Source organism: Arctopsyche grandis, chromosome 1, assembly GCF_051622035.1.
Source record: "Arctopsyche grandis isolate Sample6627 chromosome 1, ASM5162203v2, whole genome shotgun sequence".
Taxonomy (NCBI): domain Eukaryota; kingdom Metazoa; phylum Arthropoda; class Insecta; order Trichoptera; family Hydropsychidae; genus Arctopsyche; species Arctopsyche grandis.
In genome coordinates this window covers 36,031,984-36,052,898 of record NC_135355.1, presented here as the reverse complement: position 1 = coordinate 36,052,898, position 20,915 = coordinate 36,031,984, and the positions used below count along the sequence as shown (strand labels likewise).

At 33.8% G+C, this 20,915-nt stretch overlaps 1 protein-coding gene across 1 annotated transcript in view; it reads left to right on the top strand.

The window, feature by feature from the left end:
• LOC143914384 (acetylcholine receptor subunit alpha-like) overlaps positions 1-20,915 on the top strand; it is a 220,890-nt gene that overhangs the window by 115,569 nt on the left and 84,406 nt on the right. Inside the window, exon 3 of the mRNA XM_077434587.1 lies at positions 1,856-1,965. Within this exon, the coding sequence (XP_077290713.1) occupies positions 1,856-1,965 (110 nt within the window). The remainder of the gene's footprint in view (positions 1-1,855; positions 1,966-20,915) is intronic.

The following is a 20,915-nucleotide window of genomic DNA, read 5'->3' as shown; positions in this document are numbered from 1 at the left end:
TGTCAGTATTTGAATTTAATATCAGTGATATGGAGTATGGGTTCCAGAAGCTGAAACCTAATAGATCTTTTGGTCCTGACTTTATTCCCGATTTTGTTTTAAAGGGATGCAAGTCCAGTTTGTTATATCCTTTGCTTCATATCTATAATTTATCACTGAAATATTCTCTGTTCCCTGACTCTTGGAAATGCACCAAAGTCACTCCAATTCACAAAAATGACGATAAATCTTTTATTAATAATTACAGACCAATAGCCATTGTTTCGGCTCCAGCCAAATTATTCGAAATAATTTTGCAGAGATTACTTTATAACCATTGCAGTCGGTTTATCATAGACCAACAGCATGGTTTTCGTTCAGCACGCTCTACGACTACTAATCTTTTGTCTTTCTCAAACTTCATTACTAAATCGCTAGATGCAGGGCATCAAGTTGATGTGATCTATACCGATTTTGCTAAAGCTTTTGATAAGGTTGATCATTCAATACTTATTAAGAAATTGGCCAATTTTGGTCTATCGGATAATCTTACTGATTTTTTTACTTCTTATTTAAGTAATCGTCGTCAGTTTGTTTGTTTTGATGGCCATTTCTCTGAAGTATACCTCACATCTTCTGGCGTGCCCCAAGGCTCTAATTTGGGACCTTTACTGTTTTTAATATATGTGAATGATATTGGCTCGGTACTTTCAGATTCAAATTTTTTACTATATGCTGATGACCTCAAGTTATTCATGAAAATTGATAGTGTTTCTGACTGTGAGGTCCTTCAGAGTAATTTGAACTCTTTATGGTGCTGGGCGACTAATAATCATTTACCTCTTAGCGTTAGTAAATGCAATATTATGTCTTTTTCTCGGTCTTCTAACCCCACCTTATATCTCCTCCACTGTGTAGAACATTATCCAAAAAAGACCTTGGCGTTACGTTTGAGAGCAGATGGAAGTTTGGTATCCATATTTCCAATATGTGCAATAAAGCTTCAAAGATGCTGGGTTTCGTTTTACGTAATGCTCACAATTTCAATAATTTAAGAGTTTTGCGTCTTCTTTATAACGCATTGGTCCGAAGCATTTTGGAATCTGATGCCATTATATGGAGTCCCAGTGAATTAACTCACTCTCTAAAAATTGAAAGAGTTCAAAGGAAGTTCCTCCGCTATCTATATATGAGGGAGTTTGGATACTACCCTCAACTGTTTCCTAGTGCTTTTGTGCAAGGTTCTGTTGGCTATAGTTCCCTATCTCATCGGCGGGATATGCATCTTGTGTGTCATTTCTTCAAATTATTAAGAGGTGATATTTACAACTCAACTATATTGGAAGAAATGAAATTTTGGGTTCCATCTCGCCTCATTGATTATCGATTGCGTCCATTGTTCCAAACTATTAAAGCAAGAACTAATGTTCTTGCTTTTTCACCAATCGCTCGAGTCTTACGCTGCTTGAATTTGGTCAGCAATCACATTGATATTTTCAATATTTCACCGGATAATCTATCCGTATTTTTACTGTTTTTTACTTTTAATTCAATTTAAACTATTTATATATGTGTTTTTTTTTTGTGTATTATTTTCATTTTTGATTTTTCAATTTATTAATTCTCAATTTTTCAATTTTTAATTTTTATGTACAATTTTTTAAATGTTTTATTTTATTTGTTTTTCTATTATTGTTGTTTTATTTTTTCTTATGTATTTGATCTTTTATGTATTGTCTGGCCACAGTGTCATATTGGGGTGACCTGTAAAGACTCTGTGGTATACTTGTATATTAAAATAAATAAATAAATAAATAAATAACACATGTTCAGTTGGATTTCTGTGAATTAAATTCAAATTTGTTTAATTTTGCAGAGTTGGTTCGATTACAAACTCAAGTGGGACCCCAAGGAGTATGGCGGCGTCGAAATGTTGCACGTTCCATCGGATCACATATGGAGGCCAGACATCGTGCTGTACAATAAGTGAGTGTCTTTCATGTTTTATTTATACATAAATATATAAAGATAGATGTGTGTGTGTGTGTGTTTATATTTGCGTGGAATCCGCGAAATCTCACGCAAGAGTGAATAGAATGTGCACTTTAATAAAATTGATACACGCGTAAAATATATGGGGTGCGTAATGCGCAATATGTATGGGGAGCGTGACCGAATTTACATCGCGAATCCGGGATAAACTTTCCTCGGGAATCGGGGATTCTTACGTCGAAATATTTCAATTTATCTTTTCAGATGTTGTATGTATATACCTATATGTACAAATGTATTGTATATCTTTTTAATGCATACTAAATTGTGAGCGTAGCAGATCTCAAGTGGTTTCTTGTTTGTCTTGTGGAACAGAAGGATGAAAAGTGCAAGTGGATTATGATTTTGGTGGTAATTATCGTCTGATTATTTTGATATAAAGCCGACAAACTTTAAAAAGAAGGTCCGAATTTTCGAAGCAAAACTTCTTTACAGGCAGCATAGTGAATTCTTTTATGTGGCTGAACGTGTAACGAAAATTTGTAGTGCTAAAACATTTCACAAAACTAGAATGGGATGCTAGAAAGAAACTCACAGCTACCCCTGAGTGTTTTGTCGCGTAAGCCTCCCCGGTGTCACTAAAAAACGCTCACGGACTTAACACTCAACGACACAACGCGCACGACACAATGCTCACGCGACAATATGCTCACGGACATTCTATATGTATATATATTAGATCAGCGGTTTCCAAACTGGGAGGCGGAGACTATTGCCAGGGGAGACTGTCTATTGATTATTCTGTCTATTGAAGTGTTCAGTATTTTTTTTAAATAAAGGTTTATTATTTAAAACGTGTCTATATTATTATATCTATTAATAAGAGGCAAATTTTTTCCTGAATTTTAATCATAAGTGAAACTTAAACGAGGTTTATAAAAAATAAAAGGTAGGGAGGCGCGGAAAAAGGGAGGCGTAGTAGCATAAAGTTTGGAAGCCGCTGTATTAGATAAACCAGTTTAATCTGAATTTATTCATGATATATAAACTTTATTATAAGATTTCTTTTATTCCTTCGGATTAATAAGGACTTTTGGATAGTTGCGGTTAGTTTTTACTCTATCTATGTACGTAGTAACAATAGATGAAGTTTTGTGATCATGCGAAAATTCGAACTCGAGATTTTGACTGATTTGAACTCAGAATCTATTACTGGTCACCTTTTCATGATCTAGAAAAAAATTGTGTGTCTGTGTATTTTTTTAATTGGTGTTAATTATAAATGCTTTTCTATGTAAAACAAATCAACGGGATTATTTTACGTATATCGTTTTTATATAAGCGTTTTGTCTGTAAATATAATGTCCGTGAGTGTTATGTCACGTGAGCGTTTTATTTGTGAGTATAACGTCCGTGAGTGTTTTGTCGCGTAAGCGTTATGTCGTGCGCGTTTGTCGTTGAACCCCCCTCCCCCTTCTTATGAAAATGCTGCAACATTACACGAAACTAGAATGAGATGCTGGAAAGACGTTTGGCTTTCCCAACTTCCCCGCCCTCTTCTTGAAAATTTTCCCACAAACCTAGCATGTTTCTTATCTGGTGTGTACGTAAATTTTAAATAAGGCAGTTTTGCTTTTGTAGTGTGTAGTAGCTTCTTTTGTATTCCACTATTTATTAGGCTTGACATACAGATTTGGGTCGTCTAGGTCTTGAGTTGGGTCACTTCCGATCGTCAAATCGATCTGAAATTTCGGCTAACTACACTGAGCAACAAAAAATCGCATTTTTACTCACTAGAGTAAAATTAAATATCTAGCAAATTTTTAAAGTTACAAATATATTTTTGTCGTTGTACATATGTATGTATTTTGAGCTAATTTTGCTAATTTTTGACTTTACTTTTATTATTTTGGAATTTGATATTATTGATGCGTCATCAAATTAACAACAACCATCCTACCGACTATTTTTCACCACAATTCGAATATGATTTCAAATTATTTATATGTATAAAAGTTTAGTACCATATGTGTCGCTCAGGGGCAATCCGTAATGCCATCAAGGTAAAACATTAATTTAATATAATAATAAATAAATAAATTTATGTGAGCCACTTTTCTTCATTTCAAGAAATACCTCGAAAAACAGAAATATAGTGTTTACATTTTGCAATATCAAAAAATATTTAATTCTCAACATATTTAATTAAAATAAGTTATAACAATTTGTGAATCAAGTTAAACAGAAAAAGAGTTTTAGGAATTGAAAATTGGACTTCTGCCACTTATTTTTTCGAAATTTGAATGTTGAATATTGCTATGGGATCGAGCAATTTGTCAAGGAAATGTCGACGACAATGATTACAAAAGTGGCAATGCGAAGGATTAATAAGTGCTTCGTACCGAGTGCGATTTTAAAAGACGTCCCGAAGGAAAGTTTAAGGGTTCGTGTGACCCTGAAAGTTTTCACTGAATTTTGTCGTCGTCTGCTTTCTTTTCCCTTTCTTGTGTTTTTCTTTTTTTTTTCGTTCAGTGAAATTCTTACCCCGTTTCCATCTGGCTTAGTTTGATGCGATAAATTTGACTTTCGCTTTGAATTTATCTATTACGTATACATGTGCTTTTGTAAAAGGACTTGTTACTAATTGGTAGTCCCGTTTCCCGACCGGGATATTCATTAACGTGTTTGAGTATTTAATAGCGTAATATTATTGAACATTTCATCTTTGAAAGTTTGACTTTCATCCTAATTAATTGAAAATCATACTTGAAATGAATAATGAGAGTAAGAGTATACCTAAACAATTGAAAAAGGTAACTGTTATATGTAACTGCTTAATAGGGCTGAACACCAGCGATTTGTCCATACAAACGTATTACACTTCTCCATTCCTCAATTATGGCACTAGAGAAATCATTTTTTAACATGCTATGGATATCTACCATAGGCATGTTTCTATATTTTTATTTTTTTTGATTAGTTATTTTTTATAGGAGCTAGGAGCCACCAAACATCTATAAAATCGCCTCGGTTTTACACCCACGAAAAGAGTCTAGCATGCTAATTTAATAGTTGATTTTTAAAAAAATACGAAAAACATAGAAAATAGCTTTCTCATACCGATGATGATTTTTTTTTTAAATTGGTCCGGTTTTGGAGGAGAAAACTGGAGAATACGAAACCTCGATTTTGTCGATTTAAAATAGGTATTATCTGGTCAAAGCGCAACTGTCGTATTTACTCAATATATACGTATATTGATATATATTGTCGCATTCACTGAATTTATACATTCACTCAATATATATATCGAAGAAAGGAACGGCAACAAAATTAAGGTTTCGGGTATCCAGCCCTCTTAACTGTTGAGCTTGTGAATTATGAAGCGGTGGTAGAAACACGGGATTCGATAGCTAGCTGTCTTCGCTTCGATTTGACACAAGATAACGATGTAATTTTTAATGAGTTACTTCACGATTAAAAACCTCTAGCTTCACTTTAATAATCTCCGTATGTTGGTAAGATATTAAAGCGATTTGAAGAGTGGAAGTGGTTTAATTTCAGATCACAATTTATTCACAGGAAGGAATGTAACTGAACTAACACAGTGAAGCTAATAAAAAGCTTGTAAATAAGCTTTATTACAAAATGTGTACAATACTTGTATTTCAACAACGGAATTTAGACAGCTCTAACCTTCGACATGTGGGATGAAAATGTCTATTAAATCTAGTATGATAAAAGGATCATAAAATATTGCAGTTCGGAATATTAAGACTTCATACGACAGTCTCAGTCCAAAATCAAGCCAAAAAGTTAAAATTAGAGAGTTGAAAACAAAGATAGACGAAACCGAAAACAAAGACGTCAAAAAGTGAGGCTGCAAATGGCGAGAACGTTACATGCCATGTATAAATAGTCGGTGGATTTGTTCCGTGATTCATTCGGAGCTGGCTGGTTGATGGATCGACAATAAACGATATCTACTAGTATTCATTGTAACTTTTACTCTGATCAATCGAAAGCTTCCCACGCGGAACATTGTACTATCCGTCCCATATACTACCCATCGGGATCCGAAACTGAAATAGGAATTCGGATCCAGACCTGAAAAGGGAATCCGGAACCGAAACTGAAAAAGGAATCAGGATCTGGAACTGAAAAAGGAATCGGGAACCGGAACTGAAACAGTAATCCAGATCTGGAACTGAAATGGAATCAAAATCCGGAACTAAAAAACGAATCGGGAACTAGAACTGAAAAAGGAGTACGGACCCGGAACCGAAATAGGAATCCGGATCCGGAACTGATAAAGGAATCGGGAACCAAAACTGAAAAAGTATATATACATACATACATAATTTGCGTCTGCCATATAGTCACATACAATCATACCGACGCGACGGTCCGTTTTTACATACATAACTCTTTTTACTTACCTTTTATACAGTTCACATGGCTTTCGTGTTAGTGGTCATTTTTATCTCTTATCCGATCGTTTTCATATTTTGCCATGTTGCTCATTTTGGTCATCAATATACGTTAATGTATCGTCTGCCATTACGTTGGAGATAAAATATCGTATCCAATGCGTAACAAATATCCAAAGTCTCGGATACGGTGACGTTTATGACGGTACGTAAGGCTACCATAATCTATCTTCAACCTTTTCGCCTTGATATGCTATTTCAGATTTTAATTGTTTAAACGCCTATAATTCACTCTATATTTTATAAAATCTGCTCTATAGGTTCTCGTTATCTCTAATATTTAAATATTTATAGTTTTAACTCTCATATGTATATATAAATTTCAAATTTGGCGTCCAGCTTCATGTAATGTAATACACGATATATATTGATTTTTGGCCAAATATATCAAATCTGACATTTCACGGCTAAAAGTATATATCTCTTCACGGAGTTTTATCTGCGAGATAAGTATTCAATAAGAAGTTATGTTATATCTAATTGTTAATATGATTTACAATAAGCTTACATACATTTATTTATTCTTCACTTTTCCTCTTATCCGATCGTTTTCATACTTTGCCATATTGCTCATTTTGGTCATCAATATAAGTAAATGTATTCTCCGCCATTGTGATGTAGAAAAAATATCGTTTTAGACACGTTTGAAATAAATTTGAATTAGATATGTTTTTAAAAAAACTTTTTTTTGAAGATTATTTTTTTCGATCAAAATAAATTTAATTTATTATATATATATTATTGTATACTTTTTTTCTTTTTTTGTTTAGCCATAGACTTAGAACTGCTCTGTAATGTCAATATTTCAAAATTGTAATAAATAAATAAATAATATTTGATGCCTTTCAATGAGGAATTGTCGAAAATTACTTACGATGTTGTTTTTACGGCTTGTGTATATAATATGTCAGGTTAAACGCCGAAAATAATTAAAGCGTGAAATTTCAGCGAGTGTCGTCGATCAACGGTGGGGAGGGATGTTTTTATTTTATTTTTTTTTTGTTTTCAGCCTCTGAAAAATGCGTGGTATTATTTTTCCCGCGGGACCGCTAAAAATGAAGACCCGTTTCGGGTCCCACTAATAATTCGTCGACCCGGGAGGCTGAGCGTTGCGTCGGGGAGAGCGAGGGGTGAACTCCCGTCGATTTATTTATGTCTAACCCACCCCTCCACATTGCGGTGTATACCTGTGATTTTTGTTTGTTCGTCGCTTTTCCAGCTTTTTACGACGGCCTTAGTGTGTAGTGAAAAAAAAAAAAACACCAGTCGATTTTACGCCGGAAACGAAGCGCGACCCGTACCATTGTTTTTCATCCAATTCGCATGCTATTTTTTTTGCGTGGAGGAATCTTCAGACGATTGTTTAAAATTTTAGGCACATAGTCGTAAAATGTGTGTGCGTGTGTGTATGTCCATTTATCACACATTTGTAAGACCGGCAAACTGTTACAAGTGTAACGCAGACAAATGGTACTAACTCACTTGCGTTGTTTTTTGATGTTCACAACTTTATGAATGTTTTTTTCACTGTGTAAAAGAAAAATCGTATAATTTAACGGTTGTATACAACAGTATATTATTGCTGGTGTTGTCTGCTATTATCAAATTTTATGTTTGCTTTCATACTGTACAAAAATCTTATTAAGTTGCGCATATACTGTGTGTACGCAAAAAATTGCTCAAGTCAGTTATTTCGATATGGCATTTTTACGTCTATTTAATTTTGATTTTAATTAAAATATATATAGGTTTCTTTTTTAGACTGTTATGTTTTAAATGATAGAGATTTATTGTAAAAAATAGTGCAAATAACGGTGATTATATCTTAAAACAGATCATCTGATAACCAAGCTATTTCTTTTTGATGAGATTATAGTATTGTTATAACACATATTTTTATTTATTTATTTTTTTATTTTACATATATACCAGGAAGGCCTTACAGGTAAATCCCAATGCGCCTTCCTGGCCAATTACAAATACAAATGCAGCATTTTTATTATAAGTCGTTGAATTGCGAGACACTAAAAAAACTCGCAAATTAACGAGACATCTATGAATTGTACATACATTTTATTGTACATCAATCAAATTTCAAATAGTGGTGACATAGTAGGTAGGAAGGATTTTTAGCCAATTTTTTTTTTTTTCCGGGAACCGTTTCAACAATGAAATCAGAGAAAATTGACAAACTCTGATAGGAAACGATCAACCTGGAGTCACAAGTCCAGGTCTGACCAACAGCATACTCTGAAAAATTCATTTTCATTCAGGGATTGAACCCGGCACCTTCTTGACGGTAAGCAGAAGCTTAACGTCCGAGCTATGCTGCTGTATATTTATATATATTATATAAAACATAACAGTCTAAAAAACCAAACTAGATAATATTTAAAAATCATGTTCATGTATGTATGTATACTATAATATTAGTTAAGTAAAAATATATATGAGAGTGAAGTAAAAAATATATATCTCATATATACTGTTAGAGAAGTAGAAATATATATGAGAGATAATTTATTTATTTTATTCTAAACAGAACATTGTGGCATAACAGGAATTCCTAAAGCGCCACAATGGTCAAAAAAACAATGAGAGCCTATAACGAAAAATTTATAAGATACATATAGTGTGAAAATGATAAAGTTATTGACGTTTAAACAATTAATATCTAACGAAACGAGTTGGGAGCGGAAAGTCAAACAAATAAGGCTACTGGCTATTGGTAGTGGGTAAGCTATCACCCACTATAAGCTATAGTTTCCAAAAAATTTAGATTCTTAAACGTGTTTATCGACATCGACATTTAATTGAAATTTCTATCGGCGGTCAAATCTCGCAAAATGGCAAAGTTTCAAAGCGATCAGAAGAGTGTAGGAAGTTTGTCAGTCAAACTGACGAAGTAAAACTAATAAAAAAAGGTAAATTATACGATATCGACTCCATTTCTATAAGCTTCTTTGTTATTTAACTTCTTATTGAATACTTATCTCGCAGATATCACTCGGTGAAGATATGTACTTTAAGCAGTGAAATGTCAGATCTGACATATTTGGCCAAAAATCAATATATATCGTGCATTACCTTACAAGAAGCTACACGCCAAATTTGAAATTTATGTATACATATGAGAGTTAAAACTATAAATATTTATATATTCGAGGTAACGAGAACCTATAGAGCAAATTTTATAAAATATAGAGTGAATTATAGGCGTTTAAACAATTAAAATCTGATATGGCCATATCAAGGCGAACAGGTTGGAAGACACGGGACGAACGCTTGTTAAACGTCAGGAAGGTCTACGGGCCCCGTTTTTAAAACGCGTTGTATAGGATATTTTATCTCCAACGTAATGGCAGACGATACATTAACATATATTGATGACCAAAATGAGCAATATGGCAAAGTATAAAAACTATCGGATAAGAGATAAGAGATATAATGATGATGACCACTTACAAGAAAACCACGTGAAATGCAAAGGAGGTAATAAAAAGCTTGTAATTTGTTCGTTGAAATGTTTGTAAAAATAATTATATATTATGTAATCGGTTGTTTTGGGTGTTATCCTTTTCTACGACCACAATATGGCAACCCTAATTTTATAAATTTTTATAAAATATAGAGTGAATTAAAGGCGTTTAAACAATTAAAATCTGATATGGCCATATCACGGCAAAAAGGTTGAAGATAGATTATGGTAGCTTGCAAGACGTCACCGTAACCAAAATTGTGGATATTTGATACGCATTGTATACGATATTTTATCTGCAACGTAATGGCAGACGATACATTAACGTATATTGATGACCAAAATGAGCAATATTGCAAAGTATGAAAACGATCGGATAAGAAATAAGAGATATAAAAAATGACCCCTTACACGAAAACCATGTGAACTGTATAAGGTAATTAATAAATATATGAGCTGTTTTCAACTCTCAGTGATAATTCAACGACTTGTGTAATATTGCTGCATTGTTTGTAATTGGCCAGGAAGGCGCATTACAAACAATGTAAAATATACATATGTAAAAAATAAATAAATACCCATATACCGCGTCCGTTTTTATATTATTTAATGTTTTGCGAAATATTTTAAGAAATTAAGAAAAGTGGACCTACGCCAATTTCAAATATATCGGCTCATATGCACATTCAGTTTCAGAAAGTGCATAGTTTTACAATATGTATTTCTTAATCGATGCTATTCAATTATTTGATTTAAAGTATATAATATTACGATACATAAGGTTGAAAATTGTGTGACACGCAGGGTCAAAAACCTGTTTACATATTCATAACAAGGAATGGCGTGTCCTTTGCGAATGTCAAACTACTCCAATGATCCCCACTGCGTTTCAACTCGATGAATAGTTTAGCGAAAGCCGTCGTTTCGGTGTCTCATATTTAATACGCATTTTCCCATCTCGCAATCAATCACTCGAAGGATCAGAATCGGCGAACGTCTCCTCTAGAGGACGAGATATAAAGAAAGCCGGGAGGGAATATTGGGGTTTTCTCTTATTACTCACGTCCGTAAGAAGTGTGGCGAGAACTCGATTTATTATTAAGTTTAAAGCGCGCTCATTAAGGAGAATGCCGAAAGAATACTTATGAAAATATGGCTTCGCTTGATTAGTTCTTTTGTCCGTTTCGAACCGCTGCGCTGCGCTGTTCTGTGAGGGGCTTTTAATTTTTATGCTTATTTAAAAATAGCACTCTGTGTGAAATATTCGCAGATGGGCAACTTTTTTTTGGTGGGGAGGGGGTGGGGGGGGGGTTGTTTATGAGGGTGCCGAAATCCGCGTCGATGTCATAAATTGAAATAAGACCTCTTAAATTTTTAACGACCCCCTGATTGCCATTCAACGTCCCGTGTCAGTTTTATGTCGTCATTAAAATATCTTAAAGGCTTCGACGACGATCCGTCTTTTTTTCTCTGATCCCGTTGAACCCTTTAAGGGCCCCATTAATATTTTACGTTATTTCCTATGCGCGAATCTCTTCTTCGGATGACCAAACGTAGGCTGATACAAATATAAATAATTAATTACTTTTTTTTATTTTCCAATTTGATCTTCGTTTATTCGAATATCAAGTGCAAATTTCGGTAAATAATGTATTTTTATTACAAACCTCCTTTACGTTTCACTTACGATTACAATTCAGGAAAAAAATTGCCTCTTATCCGATCGTTTTCATACTTTGCCATATTGCTCATTTTGGTCATCAATATAAGTAAAACGGATCCTTCGCCATTACGATAGAGATAAAATATCGTTTGAGACGCGTTTTAAGTTTGCAAATTTGAAATCTGGGTGACGTCTATGTAGTCTCTAGTTTTATACATAGATGGCGGTAGTAAAATAAAATTATTGGTATTTTTATTCAAAATAATAAATGTATATGGTTAATATTAGAAATTAAGTTTCAGTAGAATGAAATGTGAAATTCCATTCAGTCCACACGGATGTGTTTTGAATCGCGTTCTTGATGTTTTTTATAAATAATTGGATGTACAATTAATAAATAAAATAAACTCAACACAATCTAAAGAACGAAAAGAACGCAAACATACACAAACACACACAAATTAACATGAATATATATGTATATACATATATGTATATATATATATATATGTAAATATTTATTTATTTGTTTAAGAGGGCTGTATACCCAAAACCTTAATTTTGTTGCCGTTCCTTTCTTCGATATATATATTGAGTGAATGTATATATTGAGTGAATGCGATAATATATATCAATATACATATATATTTAGTGAATGCGACAGTTGCGTTTCGACCAAATAATACATATTTTAAATCGACAAAATCGAGGTTTCGTATTCTCCAGTTTTCTCTTCTGAAACTAGACCAATTTAAAAAAAAATTCCATCATCAGTATGAGAAAGATATTTTCTATGTTTTTGTGCTCGTATTTTTTTAAAAATCAGCCGTTAAATAAGCACGCTGGACTCTTTTCGTGGGTGTAAAAAATAGGCGATTTTATAGATGTTTGTCGGCTCCTAGCTCCTATAAAAAATAGCTAATCAAAAAAATAAAAACCACAGAAACATGCCTATGGTGGATATCCATAGCATATTAAAATATATTTTCTTTTGTGCCATAATTGAGGAAGGGAGAAGTGTAATACGTTTGTATGGACAAGGCGCTGGTGTCCAGCCCTCTTAATACACAAGTACATATACCACAGTCACCCCAATATGACACTGTGGCCAGAAAGTAGGAATCTACATGTATATGTATGCATTTATATGTATCTACTCAGTAAATACACATCTATCTAATATATAATTTCGAAAGAGACTTTGTATGTTTGTAACTATCGTTGGTTCATAGAATCCGTGACGTTAAATTTAATAAAAAACAAATGAATATTCAAATAAATTTAAGCGGTTTATATTACAAATACCGAGCGAAGCCGGGTAAAATCACTAGTTATCTTTATATGTACATATATAAAAATCAATGTCTGTCTGTTACATATGTGTTCCTATATCATTCAACCGATTGCGATGAAACTTACATGAGTTATTGTTTGCACGTCCGTGATGGTTTCTGTAAAAACAAAATCGCCCAAAAACGGGAACGGGAATCGCATGCGTTATTGTGGCATTTCAACGCATGCCGGGTTCAGCTAGTACTAAATAAAAAAATTACAAAATGAAAAAAAAAAATGTATCGATCAACTCATTGCGAAAAAACATCAAGTAACCTTAGAAATATATATTAAAAAATAATTTTTGTTTTTTGTATGAAGTTTGTAGGATTTAAAAACACACGCTGTGTTGATGGCCTTTTGAAGTTTTATATTTTTTGAAGTCCATAGTGAGTTAAGAGATAAATCTCACAACTAGCTACGGCAGACAGATTGTCTGCAGACAAATATCTACTTCAATAGTCAAATTTAGTGCTAACATTTTTCCGAAAACAGTATTATATACATAAATCATAAAAACAATAACGCTATATTACGTTTACGCCTCTCTGTATATACTTATGTATGTATGTATGTATGTACATATGTATTTGTATATTTTTTTATTTTATATTTCATTATATAAGAGCGGGGGAATCTCTTCAACCTCATTAACCTTTTTATTGGACATCACTCAGTTTTTGGTTGGAAAAGTTTGAACGAGCGAATTATTTTGCTTGGTCCGTCGTGGCGTAAAGCGCTAAATAGACGTCGGATGATTAATCAAACTGTTTATATCGAAAGTTTCGTGAGATCTAGTCTCCTTTGTACGAATACCGATTCATTTTCCGACGGTGAAAGACTTTCGAGACGTCGTTAAAGTTTTCCCAGTCGCGTGGCGTGTTTAGAAACGCGTTGCGTGCCATACGAAATGTATATACGTAAAATACTATCATGCGAAAAAAAATCAATTCACATGCAGATGTGAATAATTCAATGATATATTATATAATACATATGTATGCACATGTGTGGGCATTCCTTCACAAATTTACATTTATCGCATTGTTAAAGTATCGCAGCTTTTCCTTTGTCACATGCGAATAACTTCGTACGAGCTATAAATTTTATTATCATTTCGCGAAATACGATCGTTTTACGGTCGTTTCAATTTGGTGCCGTTTCGTCTTTTTTTTTACGCATATATTTAATGCGCACTTTATATTTTTTTAGCGTTGACAAAACGTGCAAGTTCTGAGAGGATCGCACTGTGTGATTAATCAAGTTGTTTAATTTAACCGGAAAATATGTACGGACATGTACATTCGTCGGCATGTCGCGCAAAGTTAATTAAAAAGCTTTCACGAATGTATACGCGAATTCGTTTGTTCATCGGTAAAACGTTGGAAAAAGTAGCTTATATTTGTGATATATTATATACATATGTATGTACTTGTGTTGTTGTGTGTTGTATTTTAACGATTGCATGCGAAAGCCCGTTAGCAACGTCCGTTCTGGACGTGTAGTTCTGAACGAAGTGCATTCGGTGTTGTAATTTTTCTTATTATCTTTTGGAAATCTTTCGAATTGCTGTGGTATATATATATATGTATATATATATATAGTCGATTTTTAAATTTAAATTTTGTTGTATAATTTCATTGGCGCAGTTCGTTTTAAATTGTACCTGCTCGGAACGTTCCACTCGTCAATTTGAAGTATTAATGAGAGTTGCTAACTAGTTGAAAGATTTCCGAGAGTTTTGACTGTTTTAAAGGATGAGTTCATTATGACTCAATTAGGGTAATGATGAGTTTATATTAAAAGTACGCCTACTATGTATTATTATGGCAGGGGCTATTATACTTGAATCATTCAGGGTTGATTGCAAATAAATCTTTATGAATTTTGCTTCCGTGAGGATTTTTAATCCCTTGGGTATTTTGTTTTGCGACTTATGCCTATGTACATATAGCCAGCAGCATAGCTCGGACGTTAAGCTTCTGCTTACCGTCAAGAAGGTGCCGGGTTCTATCCCTGAATGAAAATGAATTTTTCAGAGTATGCTGTTGGTCAGACCTGGATTTGTGACTCCAGGTTGATCGTTTCCTATCAGAGTTTGCCAATTTTCTCTGATTTCATTGTTGAAACGGTTCCCGGAAAAAAAAATTGGCTAAAAATCCTTCCTACCTACTATGTCACCACTATTTGAAATTTGATGGATGTACAATAAAAATTTATGTACAATTCATAGATGTCTCGTTAATTTGCGAGTTTTTTCAGTGTCTCGCAATTCAACGACTTATAATAAAAAAATGCTGCATTTGTATTTGTAAGTGGCCAGGAAGGCGTATTGGGATTTACCTGTAAGGCCTTCCTGGTATATATGTAAAATAAAAATAAAAATAAAATAAAATTTATAATTCAAAACGGTAGGCTTATAGTTGGTAAATACAGTATTATACGGGTAGTGCCGGGGTAATTAATTTCGCCAGAAACATTTCGTTTGATCAAAAGTAAGGATTTCAGTTGAAAAAAAAAGAATATATCAAATACTACTAGTATAATATACATTAGAGTAGTTTTTATTTTGACAAATTCTTTAGATTTTTAATACGTAAGTACAAGTCTTTTAATGAAAGTCTTACAATCTATTTATTTATTTAATTTTTAAGAATGTATAGGCATATGTTACAGTCTGTGCTCTCTCCGGTTCATACACTAACTATGTACATTGTTCGATATGAAAAATGTTTTAGAGACGATATATGACTTTTCTTATAGATCTATGCCCAGTGAACACGAATCTGGTAATAAAAAGTGTTGGTTGGCTCGATATTCGGAGATATATGTGTTTTTTAAATCGCGCGATTTTTCTATATCTTGGTGTTGTTCGGTCGATTTCTCAAAAATTGTTAACTTTCTGTTCAAAATGAATATTGGAATCTACAGTCGGGTATTTTATCTTTCATTTGTAGTACTTTTTAGCTTTCAAATTTCTCTAAGTAGTCGTCCAGTTCAAATCAAAAGTCAAAATTACGTATTTTCACTTGGGATTTTTTCCCACTGTTAATACTATATTATATTGAGTATTTTCTATTGAAACATGTTTATTAGAATAGTATTCTGGCCATACTATTTTTTGATTTCGTTTAAAAGGGTTAACTGGAAGTGTGCTGAATTTTAAATCGGTAAAATTGCTAGCAAAAAGCTCGTACTAGTGTTTACTCGTATTTACACGAATCTGAATTCAATTAATAGGGATAATATATTAAATTATCTTTATATGAGAATTAAATAAAATTCCACTTAGAAAAATCATATTTCGACTATTCTTGTGGATTAATAACAAAAATTTGTTTATTTTATCGAGGTAAGCCAGATTCGTGTTCACTGGGCATAGATCTATAAGAAAAGTCATATCCCGTCTCTGAAACATTTTAAAAGTCGTCATTTGTCGAACAGGGCTATTGGTTTTAGTTCAAGTGCTAACAGTCAAAGCTTGTCTTCAAATCGTGCTCGGACTTTTGGCCGAATGGGCACTTGACCGATGGACTTTTTTGGTCGAACGGTCATTTGACTGATCAAACATTTGGCCGAACGGACATTAGGCCGATAAACGTTTAGCGGAATAGAAATTTAGCTGATTGTGTATCGGAATTACTCAAAACTCACTGAAAACAGATACATTATTCAGAAATCACCTCGACCTCATTAAAATTTGATATTTTTGATAAATTTAAACAATTGAAAATTCCATTCAGCCAATTGTCCCTTGGTCTAGTGTCTGTTCGGCCAAGTGTCCGTCGGCCTAGTGTCCGTTGGTGAAGTGTCCATTCGGCCAACAGTCTTCACCAGGTGTCACATTAAATTTTTAGCTGTCAAATCTTTTGAGATGTCAAAACGCCAATTTCCTAAAAGGGACATTCTATAAAAACTACATGCTACAACTTTGCTTTAGTTCCTGTTTTCAGAATACCTAAATATAATCGGAAAATAAATATCTAATTTCTACTATACATACACGTGTGTGTAATGATATTGTTGCGTTGGGGTGGGTGGAGGATCCAAGTAAAAGGCCAACAGTCGTCTCACAGCATTTATTGATGATTAAGGAGATACACGCACTGGCAGTGCTCAGTCCAGAATGCCCTGATATCGCCTACGTACCGCCTTATAAAGGGTAGATTTCTCAGGACGCCTAATCTGTTTACCTGTTGTATAGTCACGTATTGGGATATGTATTTCCCCGATATTGGGTCTCCCCGTACCGATTCTGAGAAATAACTAATATCGGTCATTGTTTAGCCTAAATGCACTTAGAATCCAGATATAATCCTGGAAGTAAGTGCAAGCACTTAGTTAATCCGTTAACAGATATCCGTTGGTCCTAAGTGCAAGCACTTAGTTGATCCGTTAACAGATAACCCTTGAACGGTCACATAGTCTCTGGGATTCTATTTGCTTAATCCGCGGCGTACGTAACAATATCAAAAAAAATATAGTACATATATTAAAAAAAATCGAATAAATTATATGTATGAATGTTGTTGAGAGTTTAATCACTTGCTCAGATTCAAGTGTTTGGAAAAAACATATGAGCCAAGTCCTTAAAAAATTGGAGTCAGCAAAATAGCCTAATAAATAAAAACGAAGATATGAACCGTTATATTTGAAAGTGGCGGAAGTCCAATTTTCAGTTCCAAAAACACTATTTCTGTTTGACTTAATTCACAAATTGTTATTACTTATTTTAATTCCATGTGTCCAGAATCCAGAAAGAAGAACAAACGTATTACATATAGGACGCCAGTATTTTTATAGCGCATTATATATATATATAATGGATATGAAGAAAAGTCGACTTATGTCATTTTCAATTATAAAGGTGTATAATATTGGTATTTGATACTTTGTACAAAAACTTGATGTCATGTAGATGTCACCTTCGGCAACCCTAATGGCAAATATGATACTTTAATGGAACATATGTTTGTGTTCTAGATTTAGCACACTATTCATAGCTACTTTTAGAAATTGCGGTCTCTTAGTATACGTACCGTATATGATTTTAATCAACCCACATTTACCTGATTAAAAATATGACTCATTCTTATTTATGTTTTGATTGACGACCGGTGAGCTCACGTGGAAAAGTTGACGCTCGGTAAACGCTGGCCATAATGCATAATTACAGAACAAGCTCTAATCGAAAAAGTTCAATTATGTAAGGGATGAGACCGTGCGAGCGCTCGAGGGTTAAAGCATAGCGAATAATTGATAAAGAGTCTGCCGACCCGACAGGATTAATTAGCCTCGCCGTTTACCAACCCGTATCGTATAATGTGTGTATTACGGTATGTACATAGCCCCGTCTTAAGATTTGTCATCACTTATTAGGTGATTGGCCAAGTTATATTTTATATATTTTAGTTCAATCAATTTAAAGTCGGCAAATCGCCCAGGTTGGGTTCGATCGCGTGACTAGGAAGTTTGCGTGTCGATATAACAAGTTCCAGTCGAACATGTTGAGATTGTTCAGGAAGTATCTTCACACTGACAGGAGCATGTATTATACATATATGAAGGCTTAGAGCCGTTTATTTATTTTATTTAAATTGGCACACATACAGAATAAAATATAAAAAGAAGCAGTACGCAGTGAGACAAAAAAAATATACAAAAATAAATGAAAATATAATATTCCATGTACAGTGAGCACCACATGGTAATATAAAGCAAACAAACAAGAAAAATTACAAAAACATATTAAAATTAAGAAACAATGAAAGACAATGAAGGTAAAGAAGCAAATCAACCACAGATTTGCTTCTTCACTTTTAAAAACATACCTCTTCTATAATTTGTATATAAAATTATTATCTATATACATATATAAAAATGAATGTGTGTGTGTGTGTGTCTCGAATAGGCTGCTAAACCACTGAACCGATTACGATGAAACTTTCATGATTTGTTGTGTGCATGTCCGGGAAGATTACTGTGAAAAACAAAACGGGGAAAAACGGGAATGGAAACGGGAAAAACGGGAGTGAGTGTCATTCGCTATAATTTCAAATGTTTTCGCGTTGCGACCAGGGTGTTCGCTGCCTGCGTTGTTCCGAAAAATGGGAACGGCAACGGGAACGGGAACGAAAACGGGAAAGGGAACGGGAAAGAGAACGGGAACGGGAATTGCATGCGATATTGTGGCATTGCAACGCATGCAGGGTTCAGCTAGTCTATGTATATATAGAGCAAGCAAGCCAAGCCAGCAGTTTGGCCTAGTGATAGCGTATATATTTAGCATCACTGAGGTCATAGGTTCGTGTCCTCGCCACTGCTGGTTAGATTTGGGGGTTTTGTGACTCCAAATCGATCGTTTCTCTATCAGAGTTTGCCAATTTTATCTGATCATTGCTGAAACGGTTCCTGAAAATTGGTATTAAATCTTATCCTGTTGTCACAAAAAAAATCTGCCTGTGTATAATTTGTATTAATTATACACAGTAATCTGAAATCCATAGATGTCACTATGATTATTATTTCTGATTAATTGTTATATTCTATATATTCTGATTGTATATGTATGTATTACTGTATTTCTGATTTCTGATTGTTTATGTATTTCATTAACGTACACCCGTCGCATTGGAGCAAATCTGTAATGGCGAGTGTGTATTGATTTGTGACAATAAAATAAAATATAAAAATGAATGTGTGTGTGTGTGTCTCGAATAGGCTGCTAAACCACTGAACCAATTACGATGAAACTTTCAGGATTTGTTGTGTGCATGTCCGGGAAGATTACTGTGAAAAAAAAAACGGGAAAAAATGGAAATCAGTGTCGTTGCAACGCAATAATTTCAAATGTGTTCGCTACCTGCGTTTTACGGACAAATGGGAATGGGAACGAGAACGGGAACGGGAACGGAAATTGCATGCGTTATTATGGCATCTTATATTACTTGTTTTTATATTAATTTTCTTGTTTATATATGCATTGCGCGATTTTGTTACCACGCTTTTTTGTTTAGCGCGAATTTGTCGCTGCACAATTTTGTCCCGCGCGGCTTTATGACGGCGCCAGTTGACACATACTGTAATATTATCAATTAAAAAAATAGTAAAAATGAGTCCGCGTCGATTGATTTTTTTACGGTTCCAACTCCAACTCCGACTCCGACCCCGAATCCACGGCCCTGATTGTATTTAATAACGATTTTCTTCTCTCTTCAACTTTGTACGATAAAATATCACTGAAAGAAGCACAATCAATTGATTGTTATATAAAAGAGTATATCTTTTAATTATTATGATATACAATATATTTATACGATATATCCTAGTATTTTCGGAACATCCTGTTCACGTTCCGAAACATTGATGGGACAACTACATACATACATAAATACATAGCGGTAGGGCTGTTCTGGAATTGTCGTCGACAAAGTCGTAATCTAGTGTTTGAAGTTAAAATTAACTTTTGCTGCCGTTGCAGTTTCCGGACGCCCCTGCAACAAACCGTAGGCGAGGATTCATTTTAACCGGAGAAAATGTATTCAATTCAACCCTCTCTTGCCATCTTTCCTATCGGCCGTTGTTTCGTGCTTAATTAAAACACTCGACAAAGGGCGAAATATTGTACGAATGTATGTATGTATGAGCTAAAATAAAAATAAAAAGCTTTGCCAAAACTCTGTACGAACAAGGGCTTATTGCCAATATATAAGTACATATGTATGTACATACATAATCGTATATGAATGTATGCATATACTTAATGAGATTTTAGATTTTGGTGTAAAATATATTGGAAGAATCATCATATATTTTTATATACATATATACATATGTATATATATATATATATATATATATATATATATATTTTATTTTTTTTTTTATTTTTATAATGACTTGTAAAGGAAATGGAAACCTTTCAAAAGTCAAGTTCGTTCAATTCCACTCGACTTGTTTTTAGGCAGTATAATTTTTTTTC